The sequence below is a fragment of the Arctopsyche grandis genome, chromosome 11, assembly GCF_051622035.1.
Source record: "Arctopsyche grandis isolate Sample6627 chromosome 11, ASM5162203v2, whole genome shotgun sequence".
NCBI lineage: Eukaryota > Metazoa > Arthropoda > Insecta > Trichoptera > Hydropsychidae > Arctopsyche > Arctopsyche grandis.
In genome coordinates, this window is record NC_135365.1 from 23,876,281 (window position 1) to 23,890,955 (window position 14,675).

Genomic DNA, 14,675 nt, shown 5'->3' on the forward strand with positions numbered 1-14,675 from the left:
CGGAATTATATAAGCAATTTCTGATAAGCGTATAATAGGGATATATTACACATAGGCAAACAAATGAGAATCATATTTACGATCTGCATACATGTAGTATGTATGACTCTTCTTTCTACTAATCCTATATGTATGTATATGTATATAGTATGTATCATACTGCATACATGTAGTATGTATGAGTCTTCTTTCTAATGGCCAAAAGTCCGCATATGTATGTACATATATTCATAGAATCATCAAAGCCAATATACTTCAGTCCAATCATATTATATAAATCTTGATCAAAATATAATTTCAAACTGTCCAAATTCCTTATGAGGAAACAACGTGTTCGGTAACAATATGGCAAAGTATGAAAACGTTCGGATAAGAAATAAGAGATATAAAAAAGACGTCTTAATGTGAAACGTAAAGGAGGTTTTTAAAAAAAAATAAGTATCTCCTTTCAATTCGTGTAAATTAAAAACACATATAATCCAAGATTAGCACTTTATGAAATTCTTTTTATCCTTTGCTTTGCCATTTTCATACTTTTCTTTATTGCTTTTTCTATTATAATTTAACTTGTCCAATTTACAGTACATAGATATACAATGAGTTACATGTAATTATATCCTAATCGATTTTTACTTTCATTCAAAATCGTTTAAAATATTAGAGCTGCAGCTCTAAAGTTTCATTTTAAAACAAGCTGTATGTTATATGTGATCGAAGTAATCAGTATTTAAAGTTACAAAAATGGTGCGCGAAAAATGATGTCTCACTATTTATTGCAATGTAGTATGTTTAGGAATGAAAGCCAGGAGCTTGTGTATTATATGTATGTATTTATGATGAAAAATGCATTTCATGACAATATCCTATACAAACAAGCACAGCTTAAGAGTCCGGACATAAACTAACGTCAGGACACCTAGACTGAATACGAAATCCAAACAAACGTCTTCATTGCACCGAGTAAGCCTACAACGTTCTACAAACACCATAGAAAAGGCTTTGGAAACACGGGATTTGTCGAAGCGGACGACCATGAAATACGAGCCAGCATCACTCGGCGGCGAAAAAGGTTGCCGACCGCTGATCTACGGGTCGGACCAGAAAAGCGCAATCGTAAATAAGCAGACTACATACAAACACGTGTCCGAGTGAATGGTGGGTCGAGGTTTACCGGCTCGTCGCCGTCGGTTTTGGCGCAGCACTTGCACTTGACAATGGTGGTTTTCATAGGGGTGAGTTCGGGTGCTCTCCTAGGGTCGTTCGTGACATCCAGGCATCCGTCTTGCGGCTCCAAGATATATGTTGTGCCGGTTTTACGGCACTGAGGATTAATTCGGACGACGTGCGTGGACTTTATACTGTCGTGTCGTAAAAAACTTCAGCTCGAACGTGTCTGTCTGACTGTTTCGAATGTTCACATTGTTAACGAAAGAGCTAAATAGTTTCGTTCTGGACTTTTTTCTACTATGCCTTATTCGTGACTTAAAAACGTGCCCCCGTGAATCCGAGATTTTATATGTTTAAATATAGCAAGAGTGATTATTTCTAAGAACAAGTATTAGTTGGTCTGCTGACTTGGTCAATAGTCAATCTGTAGTATTGTGTCAAAGTTATGCTAAAAATGTATGAAATTATGTAATTCAATTAATGAAACTATTGATTCTTACAATGTTCACAAATGGATTGTACCAAATAATGGTACCAATAATGTTATTAATGAATATCTATAATCAGTGACGTCCCGAGACTATGTACCGCGGTCCTAGACACTTAACCCCCCGTGCAAATAACCTCCCCGTCAAGGATAAAAATATTTTTTTTAAATTGACAGTGTCTTTAATAAAAAGTCAGTATCAATGCTAATTTATTTCAGCCAGAAAAATACAGATTCAGAAATACAGATATTAATAATACATATATCAGATTCTAAACCTAGATAAATAACCAGTGGCGGCTCGTCCATACGCACTGCGGTACTGCAGCACCTCCAAGGAAATTGAGAAAAATTAAATATTATTATAAACATAAATGTATATACATATATTATATAAAAATATAAATATTATTTAAGCGTGTATTAAGCTCGCCCGTACACCGATACATCCAATAATGATCATACATCGCGGTACTAATTGAATCAGAAATGGAGGTATCATTTATGATTTTGTGCAGTACGGTTTTCGATGGAATATGCCGAGTGGGCGAAGGAGGCGCGCGGGGGCAGCTAGAAGCTTGGTCCGTACTGCACTCCCAACAGTACACATTTCTTTTTGAGTTCGTGTGCGCGCCGCGCGCTCGACACGCTCCTCACTTTTCCTCATTTCTTCTGCACATTTTGTGTTTCCTTCTACACCTCTTACACTTTCCACGTTTCTACACTTCCTTCTACACGTCACTATTTAAGATGGTATCAAAATCAATCAATTCAAGAAAACTTAAAAAGTTAAAAACTACCTCTGAGCCAGAACGGTGTTTTTCATCAATAAATAGAATAAAGACAGACAGAGGAATCAATTTTTTAATGAAATAAAATACATATAATGTTTAATTTTGATAACTTTGATGTTAATACTAAAATATAATCCAAATAAACATTTTTTTATTTTTAATCAACCGCAGCACCCCCAGATATCTTATCCACGAGCCGCCACTGTAAATAACCAATAATCAATAATAAAAAATCAGTAACAAATAATAATAATTTAAAATATACAAAACTCCAAAATCAATTGTATTTTAATCTAATTTTCATTTTCTCGATTTTACAAATTCCATCGTGAATAGCCTAAAATTATTTAAAAGATGATAATAATAATAATATATACTTTAATTCAAATTTACTTTCAATACTACACAACGCAAACCTTAACTGGTGACCAAAAGTCTTTTAAATTGATATTTATTCTATTTACTACAGTAAATTTAAATTAAATATTGTATATAAATTGAAATTCAATATGCTCTACCACACTTAATTTATTCTTATGTATTACTTTACTTCATAATTAATTATTAATTATTTAATACTATTTTTAAACAATTTTTATCCATGGCGAGGGTTATTTGAAGGTTTTTGGCCTCACTTTGTTCATTTCTACTGTAAATAAAATTTTACCATCTCAATGAACAGATTGTTGAGATTTTTTTGCATTACTAACTTTATTTCAAATACATTTTACTCCGCCATAATTTGCCGCCCCCTAAAATTTGCCACCTGTGGGAATTTCATATACCTTCGGTGCATCTCTTTCTATATAATACATCTTCTATATCTCCGCAAGACATCATAAGCTACAGCTTACGTAGTTCAACTTTTAAGCATAATGAACTTTTTTTATATTAGAGATGCTGGCATGCAATAAAACGTAATATAGAAAGTTTTATTAATCACTTTTATTGCGAATGAATGCATTAACGTCAAGAATACATAGTTTGCTTTATGCGATCGAATTTGAATAGAAAGAGGTGTAGACTATGACAATTGCGCTTGATTTCAGTCATATCTCTTTTTCAATAATTATTGTATGAAGGGATATGAAACGTTAATACTTACATAAATAGTAGATAATATACTCGTAAGATGTGTGTAGGCATGTACATACATATGTATGTAGTCTTGTAAGTCTCTTTATTTTCATTTAACCTTTTGTTAGATATTTATGTTGGTAGTAATATTGTCTCGTGGTACTTTGGCTCGAATAGATGAAGGTGCACTCGGACAATAATAATATAAAGTCGATGTGAAGGCAGTGTTTAGTACGAAAAACTAATAATAGTAGTTGTAAAAATCTCACCCTCCTCTCTTTTCGCATTTCAAGGGGTAGGTTCTTCGTATCTCGACGGGGCAAGATAGTGAGTGCACCAAAGTTTCAACTTTAATGCCACAAAGTTAATATTTTCCGCTTCCGAGACAATAAAGTGCTTCTCTCCTTGTTCGGGTCGTTTTGGAGCGTTTTGTACTGCAGGGCGCACGCTTTCGCAAAATATGAACTACTCGTTTGCTTCCACTGTTTATTTTCAACATTTTTTCCCCGCTTAACCTCAATGAAGGGTGTAGATATTGCTTGCTGGAGCTTTTAAATCTTTTTTTTCCATTCACTCGCTAAAACACTGAAAATATTTCAATTACGTGCGAAAAGTCTGTATTTGACTAGTGCGGCAAAGAAATGGGCGAATATAGAAATTGATTATTTTTAAAAAATACGTATAATATTTCCAATTGTAATATACAATTATATTATCAATATAAATGCATTTAATTATTAAAAGAAATCTTTTCTTTTTTCTTAATATTAATAGTTAATAAAATATAAAACGCTTATACTCTCAAATTTAATAATACGCGCTAGTATGCGGCAACGTCTTAATTATTCAGTACGCATTAAAAACAATGGAAGATTTATTTTAATTTTCATTTTAATTTTTAAATGTTTTATTTAAAATATCTAATGGAATACTTTTAACATTAATTTGTTGTCGTTATAATTTATCATAAAGAATTTTTGAAGAAGATAACTAAAAGTTTTAATTGACCGTATCTTTGCCGCATCTGTTTCGGTTTGAATTATTGATTAGAAGCCTATGTATTTTGTGGGGTTTTCACGTCAAGCACATGAGGGACTGTGATATATTGGCATAGTTGACAAGACATGCAACAAGAATCGCAAAATAAAGGAGGAAAACAGCGGTCACTGTGACAATAAGAGTAGGAAGAATAATAAGGCCCACGAGCGACCGGAGGGAATGGCGAAACCGCACCCCGTGAAATTGCGTTTGTTTCTTGGCCCAACTAGGTTGGACCGTTCTCCGGTCCACTTCTGTAAAATTTCTGTCGTCCTACTTACACTGGAAAAACTCGAAATTGCCACACGGCCCTTTTTGTCTCTCCAGCCAAAAGGAAAAAGGTCATATAAATTAGAAATTAGAGGACTTTTTTTGCCCGACAAAGAAAGAATATCGTCTAACCTTGAAGTGGGTGGGCCAGAAATAAGAAAAAAAATGGAAAAACGTCTCATCTATCTATCTTCACTAGTGCGACACGTGCTGGTGAACTTTGCATGGGTGAACCCGAAATAAATAATACACGTCTCTATTACGTATTAGTCCCCAAAGGTAGCCAAAACACGTACCGTACAAAGAAAAAGAATTTTGCATAAATAACATGCCATTTTACAAATGTACATTTTTACCAGTAGGTACAACTCCAAACGATTTCAATTTTAAATATTTCCCAGCACGTGCTCATTTTTTTCATCTAACAATAATTTAAATTGGAAACACGTTTGCATGTTTTCGAATGTGGTCTGCATCTGACCATCAACTTAATGCATCATATTCATAATCTTTGACCAATATTTTTCAATAACATACGCTAATTAGAACAAACATTTGCATTGACTACCGTAATTTATTTCAAAGAGCTTCAACTGAGAAAATTATCATTATTTAGTATACACAATAAAATATTTTGAAGTTGCATTTGATCAAAAAAATCATACACTATTATATTGCTGCATCTTAAGTAGGTAAGGTATTCCTACAAATTTATATATTTTTTTATTTTATCTTTTTAATTTATATCAGGAAGACCTAACAAGTAACCCCAATGCACCTTCCTGGCCAGAAACATTATACATTTGATACACGTATTATTATACAAAGTAAATACATATCAATTAACATCCATAGAGACATCTATGGTCAAATTTGTAAATTTGCAGCATTTAAAGAATTCAGCGAAATTCAGTAAATACATATCGATTAACATCCACACAGACATTTATGATCAAATTTGTAAATTTGCAACATTTTATACAATTCAGCGAAATTCTAGATTGCTGAAAACTAGAGATTTTGCGAGAAAATGTGGAAGGTTGCCAATTTGTTGGAACCGTATGAAAATCAGTTAAATTGGCAAACTCTGATAGGAAACGATCTACCTAGAGTCACAATCCAAGGCCTGGCCAGCAGAAACCAGCATTATAACCACTAGTCTATTCTATTCTGGTATGAAACTTGAATGTACAGAAAATATGTCGACACAAACAATATGTATTCAAAAACGTTTATTTCCATAACTTGGTGTATCTTTATGAATTTCCATATACATTTGAGATACCTCTCAATTTTGAATCATATTCAAAACTTTCTCAATCAGACTTTCATTCTCAACAATGTCATCTTCTTTTCTTCCATTTTATATCCAAATACGACTCATAATAACATACTCATACGAAATATATACATACATATGTATGTACGTAAGTCGAGAGTTCCATATGCAAGTCTTTTCAGTCCACCATAAAATAATGTATCATTGATTGTTGTTCAGTTACTTTATGGATTGAAAATCAAACCAAGCTACTCCCTTAAATCCATTTTTTATTTAAATATACGTACTCGTATATTTGAATGTGGTTTTCAGCTGTAGTGTCTCGTTGAACCGCAAAATTGAAATAGGATATTTTCCAGCTGAAACAGCATACACGTCGGCCGTACAATGCAGACATGCAGATGCACATTTCGCCATTGTCCCGCTTCCCGGGATTAGTCCCAGCTGTATCACTGTACGTAATCCCATCGTCTTAGCATCCCCAACCGGACAATGAAAGCCTTCCTTCGAAATACCTACAACATATGAATGTATAGGTACATATGTAGGTGTATCTATGTACTTTAAATCGTGTGTGCCACGGCTAGAACAGGTCGCCATGACGACAGACCGCTTATTAGTCACCATACGGTATTCATTAATCTCCCACTAGTAGATTCCTTTTGAGGGTGAAATCAAAGCGCCAGGAGATTAACGGGGGAATGGTCAAACAACGTGGCTTAGATATAATCAAAGCCTAATACAATAAGCCTTTCAGTTCTTCGAGAAAAATTGTATGAAATATAAATTTTACATAGATATATACCAGGAAGGCCTGACAGGAAGACCCCAATGCGCCTTCCTGGATAATTAATTACAAACAATGCAGCATTTTATTACTACATAAATCACTGTATTTCCAGAAGCTGAAGAACACGAAATAACAATTAATTCATTAATTAATCCATTGACAAATCTATGGATTTTAGATTTGTTTACAATTTTTACAAATTGTACATAAAATAAATACAGAAGATTTGTAACAACAGGAAAAATGATTTTTTGCCAATTTTTAGGAAGCGTTTCAACAATGATCAGATAAAATTGGCAAACTCTGATAAGAAACGATCGATTTGGAGTCACAAATACCCCCAAATCTAACCAGCAGTATAGCGGATCGAACCCACTGATCACTTGGTGCTAAACATACACTCTACCATTAAGCCACACTGATGGCTAAAATGACTGTAATAGTATGTAGGAGCATCATTTATAATGCTGCTTTAGGAATGCAAATTTTCATAAAATCTCAAACTTATGGTTTTTTCATATCTTCTAATTTTTTATTAGTATTTTTTTATATACATTTATACCAGGAAAGTCTAACAAGTAAACGTTAATAAGCCATCCGGGACAAATATAAACATCATAAATAATTTATAGAGCAATTTTACAAAGCATCTTAAAGACATCTATGGATAAATTTGAAACATTTCACAGCATTTTATATATCAGCAAATTCAAGAAAACTCAAATTTTGCGCGAGATAGGGCAGATTGGAAATTTATTGAGAGTGGCATGCTTTCGAGTAGAGTTGCCACGGTTCGATTCCCACTAGTAGCTGCTGGCCAGACCTTGGTTTGCGCTCCAAGTCGATCGTTTCCTATCAGAGTTTGCCAATTTTTCTTGGCGAACTCTGATTGGCAAACTCAAAATTGGCATGGCCTTTCCAATATTTCTTGAAAATCTCAAGTTATTCAGCGTCTTGAGGTTCGCCAATTTCTATAATAAAATGCTGCAAAAGTTTCTCCATAGATGTCACTGTCGATGATGTTTGTATTAATTCGCATTGTAAAATGCTTTTATTGATTATATTTATCATATTATACCTATTGATCAGAGCAATCTGTGAAATTATTTATTTTGAGTATTTCTACAATGCTGCTAGTCAAACTTGGATATTTGTGACTCCAATTCGATCGTTTCCTCACTTGGATCGATCGTTTATGACTCCACAAACGTTCTTCGACCGTTTGTGACTCCAATTCGATAGTCTGCCAATTTACATGATTTCATTATTGAAACAATTCCTCGCCAAATTGGTAAAACACCACCATTTGAATATACATAATTGTTTTCATTTCATTTATTTATTCACATTGATTAAACCTCCTATTTTTATTACATACCTCCTTTACGTTTCACTTACGATTACAATTCAGGAAAAAGTTTGCCTCTTATCCGATCGTTTTCATATTTTTCCATATTGCTCATTTTGGTCATCAATATAAGTAAATGGATCCTCCGCCATTACGATGGTGCAAAAATATCGTGTAAGACGCGTTTAAAATTTTAATTTCTTAAAAGTGCCTGACGTTTATCCAGTTTTTAGTTTTAAACATAGATGAATGTAGTAAAATAAAATTATTGGTATTTTTATTATTATTACTAACCTCTTATACGTTTCACATGGTTTTCGTGTAAGCGGTCATTATTTATATCCCTTATCTCTTATCCGATCGTTTTCATACTTTGCCATATCGCTCATTTTGGTCATCAATATAAGTTAAGGTATCATCCGCAATTACGATGTTGAAAAAATATCGTATTAGACACGTTTGAAAATACTGCATCGTATTACACGGTGACGTTTATCTGTTACATTCATCATTCACATCGGTAGTTTCATTACTTTTCGCCCTGCCATCTCGCTGTCAAATTTTAATTATTTAAACGCCTATAACTTTTTCTTTTTTCACTCTATATTTTATAAAATTTGCTTTATAGGTTCTCGTTATCTCTAATATATAAATATTTATAGTTTTGTGGAGGCTTGCTGAGCCAACGGTCTTGGGTGTTGCCACACCGGCCTTTATGCAGGGTGGCAACATTGCTCGGTGAATCTGACAGAATGACGTTTAACCCATAACCTCAAATCAAAACAAACTTTCTAACCAATACAGGCTTAATATATGTACACAGATCAAACAGTGATAGTTTTATTTTTAGTTTTTAGTTATCAGCTGATTTAAAAGTTCTACTCCGGTTACATAACTAGTAAACTAAAAATTTTAAAATAAAAACCCTGGTCAAAAAAACTTTTTTAAATACTAACCTTTTATTCAAAATAATAATTTTATATACAAATTATAAAAGAGGTATGTTTTTTTATTCTATTCTTATATTAAGAGGGCTGTACACCCGAAACCTTAATTTTGTTACCGTTCCTTTCTTCGATATATATATTGAGTGTATGTATATATTGAGTGAATGCGACAATATATATCAATATATATATTGAGTGAATGCGACAGTTGCGCTTCGACCAGATAAAACGTATTTTAAATTGACAAAATCGAGGTTTCGTATTCTCCTATTTTCTCCTCCAAAACTGGACCAATTTTTTAGAAAAAATCATCATCGGTATGAGAAAGATACTTTCTGTGCATCTATTGGCGTATTTTTTTTAAAATCGACCGTTAAATAAGCACTCTGGACTCGTTTCGTGGGGGTAAAAAAGAGGCGATTTTATAGATGTTTGGCGGGTCCTAGGTCCTATAAAAAATAATTAATCAAAAAAATAAAACCATAGATGCACTCCAATGGTGGATATCCATAGCATATTAAAAATTAATTTCTCTAGTGCCATAATTGAGGAAGGGAGAAGTATAGTACGTTTGTATGGACAAGGCGCTGCTGTCCAGCCCTCTTAATATTGTTTTTTATAAATGTTCTGTTGTATTATGGTTTAATGGTCCTTGCGGCCGTATATGTACATATGTATAAATAAATAAATATAGAGATAGTTTTAGTCGTGGAAAATTAGATAAAACTTAAATATTGAGTGTATGTATACAGTTGAATTTTCTTTTGATTTGAAAGTCAAACTTGCCTATAAATAGAAACCAATGTATTATTTTAAATTAAAATGTTACACTCTTTATGTTACAGTTCCACCAGGAAGACCGGTGATATACGATGGAAAAAGAAGAGACAAGACCAAGCTGATAGAGCCTTACAACGAAGGCTCCGACGTAGTACTAGTCTGCGAAGTAGAAGGAGGTAACCCACTTATTTCACTGACTTAAACACAAAATAATTTAAATATCAATAAAAAAAAAAGCAAAAAGCACATTCAATACATTGAAGAAATTTCAATCAATCGCTCGATTGAAATATCGAGCGAAGCTCTCCAGGAGTATTAGCGTTGTTTCCGCGTCGTGCTTTATTGCACATATAATCATTTTTACGGCAGAACAGATACCAACCCTAGCTGTGCATCCCACCGTGATACCGACTGTAATAAACCTCGAGCGACCCCGCTTCGTCTCACCCTAATAATTTTCGTTTAAGTAAGGTTAGTCCGTATAAACGGACGCACTGAAAAAATAACGGATAAACCTGCCGTCGGATAACCGAGCAATTCCGGCACATGCATTTGGATAATTCAGGTGAACCGCTGGGCGGATTTCACCACCCACCGAATGAACAAAGAAAAACCACCCCCTTTCCGCACCCCGAAATGCACGGTCGAACCGTTCAATAATTCAAAGCGTGCCGACATCGATGCTGCCGGTTTTTTTTCTTCTTTCGCTTCCGGATTGTTTTCTTTTCAGTGAACCCTTTTTTTTTTTGTTGCTCCATTCAGTTCGGTGAAGTTCTCGTTGTCTTTAAATGAGTAAAAATTGAATTTTTCAATAGTAGCCCGAGTGATGGCAGGCGGTGTCTAGATTTGACGTGTCGACAAGTTTTGAAGCCAGCCCTAGATGTGCTTTCTGGCGTTAAGTCCATTGTAGTGAGCTACATAAAGCTGTCTGGAAAGGGGCTGGCTATATGATTGACAGGTGCTATAAATACATATAATATGTGAAGACAGAAAAATCGAAAGCATGCTGATATGAGGCTTATAAAAATATGTTCTTTATATTTTTTGACTATTAAATTAAGTGCTTAACAAGTTGGGTTTTATAATTGATATACATAGTCAATGTTAACTATTATATTATATACTAGTGGTGCTACCCGGCTTTGCTCAATAAATGGAAATTAAATGAAAACCATGAAAAAATCTTTATTTATTATTTTTCCGAAATACTACAGTTTTTTGCCATTAAAACAAGCAAATGTCTCCAACATGACGCTAGAGATCGTCATCGACATGTCACATCGATGTGATGACAGCTATGTAGCTAATTGGACGACTTTCTCGTCACCCACTCACAACTTCACACGTTTTTATTTCAATTTATTCTATTTCACTTCGTTTCATTCAATTTATTCAAGTGTCATATAATATGTACCTACATACGAATAGATATCGATTCATCAAACAATAAAAGGAAAATATATTGAATTATTCTGTTGAACGTACATCGATATATTTAATTTCATACGTTTTACAGTAGATAAACCTTAAATCTTGATCAAACTAAACCTCAAAGTACGCAATTCCCATAGATCAGAAATTTTTTGTTGACCAATAGAAATCGCGTATTTTTCTCCTTACTGCAACATACAAGAAATCAATCATATATATGTAGGTACAATATAATGATTTGATCTTTAATTTCATTTAAATATAGTACAAATGTATGTACAATATGGGATTAATATCAGAATATTCTTACTATCAAGAACAATTAGAATAATATCCTTAATAATAAATTATTTATTATTAAGGATATTAAATAGTTATTTATTAATCTTGATATTAACGCTTTACCCGCTTCAGCTTTCGTGGTACTTTTTTGTAAATCAAATTTATGACCATAATATGTCAATTGACACCTGAAGTATTTTTTTTTAAATAGTGAATGATCTCTATTGACATTTTACGCATGACGTATATAGCGGTCTTCCACGGGGAAAGCATTAAACCCATAATACATCTTTAAAGTACTCTGAACTGAAAACACTATATATGTATAAATACTGTCACGTTCCATGTGGTGTTTTTCTTATTAAAAGATTTATTAGAATGATGACAACATCGCAATCAAAATTTCTTTATTTTTTATTTTTATTTCATTTATAATTTTAAACTTCTTTTATAAGTTATAATAAAAGAGATTCTTTTGACGGTACACTTTTTACAACCTCTAGTTTGTACATACATATGTACATACATATATTGAAAGAGCTCTTTTGAACTTGCTCTTGAAAGTCGAACTTAATATTGGAACGATGAACTAGACACAGCGTAGAACTGTTTATTAAGAGATTCCACTCGCACTGTACTAATTTGGTCTGATGTTCTGACTTGATATCTTTGGGTACGGTTTATACAGTGAATCTGATGATATTTATCTTATAGCAATTTTTTATCTAATCATTTTTATGATTTTTTTATTAACGGTTAATATATGTAAATTAGATCAAGGAGTATAGCCGTACGAAATACGTAAAAATATATACGTTTCCAAAACTTTCCATCAATATTACTCAATTATTCTAACAATGAAAATTTCTTCTCAAGCTTTTAAATTGTACGTAAATTTAATACATAATTGGTTGCTATGCAAAAAAAAATGTTATTTTTATGCGTAGTATCAATAAATGGAGTTGTGCTATCGTGAGAAAATTCAACGTCATTTATTATTGATTTCAAAAGGAATAAATGATAAATAATAGAATATATTTCCTATATTTATTATATACTTTTTAACACAATCCAGTACACCTTAAAAAGGTTTGTCCTAAAAGGACTAGTACAATCAAATATGCAGTTTGTAGCAAAATATTGTACAAATATCCGTTTGTCATCATTATTGAGCTACACAATATGTGCTTCAAACGTTTATCCACTTTCAATAGGCTTTCAAATACAAAAGACCTGTCCAAAATACACAAATCGCCATATGACGAACCTTTTCAGTATGCCGATCGTAACACAATTGCAAAATCTCCACGTGAATAATTCGCACAATTTTTCAACGCGACCATAGACAAATCGTAGCAGCACAGCAGTGGCGTGCGCATTATTTATTTTTTCAATATCCGGCCGCCACACAGAGGCTTATCCCCTAGCTGAGTAGATATATCTATGTACTATTTATTATACGTAGCAGTAGTTACAATAAAAAGAACACATTGACAATAAGTCGCGTTCGTTATTTATTTTATCCACCTTTATTCAGTATTCACGGTTGGCGAGCTTACCATACCGTCTCTTCGCAATATCGAAGAGTGGCCGACGGACATTTTGTCGGTTTCACTCGCAATTGTTTCTGCTCTGTTGCTTTTTGAGTGTCTCCGAGTATTGCCATTTATTTGCACATACTCTTACTAGGATGGTTTTGAAAGAAACCTTCGCTTTGAAAGAAATCTTCTAACTATGAAACTAAGTAGGGGTGGCGAGCAGGCGCATCTGATACGCAATTGTCATCACGTCAATTTGACAGTCGATTCTGATAAATTATTAGATTTAATTCTTCTAGCATTATGTTTGAAACATTTGCTTGCTTTGATAAGAGCTATACTACATAGAATAGTGTCGGTAAACTATCAACGCGATCTAAAGATTGGAAGTGGTTTAAAATCAGCTCACAAATATTGCGCCACATGCACACACTTAGTGAGATTATTTTTTTATACACATACAGAGGAATTTAATAATAATAAAGGGGCCTTACTAATAAATAATTGTTTTCAATATTACGCGGTACGTCTCTATAAATACGCTACAAAGCACGGAATACAATCGGATCAATTTACTTAAAAAAAAATGTATCCCATGTTGTTTGTTGTGTGTTTTTAAATGCATTGTGCATTTTTTACCGATTCTTGCCCATCTTGTGAGTAATATAAACAAACAGAGAAGTTTTTATCGGACATACGTTGAGCACCAAGCATCAAATACGACTGATGCTAAAATTATTTAGGATTGTCTGTGGACAATCGTCACTTGACAACAATATGACGCCTAAAGCCACTTCTTTTAATATAACATTTATCTGTACACATATGTATATGTAAGCATATATACCAAGAAGGATAAGGTGAAAATAAGTGGTATGAAACCTTGCAGAATAAGTTGAAAGGAAAAATACAAACATTGCATTTCAATCTATGAATAATACACGTTAAATAAAAAAAATCATCGATTTTAAAAAACATCATGTGCCATCAATCGATTTGTTTTCATGTGTCTTTGTTTTAAGAGTACATAGTTTTGATTTTTTTAGTATTTATTCTATTTTCATACATTTTTTTATTACATACATATATACCAGGAAGGCCTAACAGATAAACCCCGATGCACCTTCCTGGCCAATAAAAAATATCGATAAAAAAATCATGAAGTAATTTTACGGAGCATCATAGTGACATCTATGGATAAATTTAGGAAACACTTTTTGCAGAATTTTATTAATTAGCGAATTAGAGATGCTGAAAATTTGGAAGAAATAGGACAAGGTTGCCAACTTGTTGGAACCGTTTCAATGAAAATCAGATAAATTGACAAACTCTGATATGAAACGATCGACCTGGAGTCACAAATTCAAGATCTGACCAGCTGAAACCAGTGGGATTTGAACCCGTCACCAGTCTGTTCAAAGCATTATATACTAACCACTAGTCTATT

General features: G+C 33.2%; 1 protein-coding gene across 1 annotated transcript in view; it reads left to right on the forward strand.

The window, feature by feature from the left end:
- Positions 1-14,675, forward strand: part of LOC143918606 (neural cell adhesion molecule 2-like) — a 142,292-nt gene that overhangs the window by 58,396 nt on the left and 69,221 nt on the right. Inside the window, exon 8 of the mRNA XM_077440546.1 lies at positions 10,043-10,153. Coding sequence (XP_077296672.1) covers positions 10,043-10,153 — 111 coding nt within the window. The remainder of the gene's footprint in view (positions 1-10,042; positions 10,154-14,675) is intronic.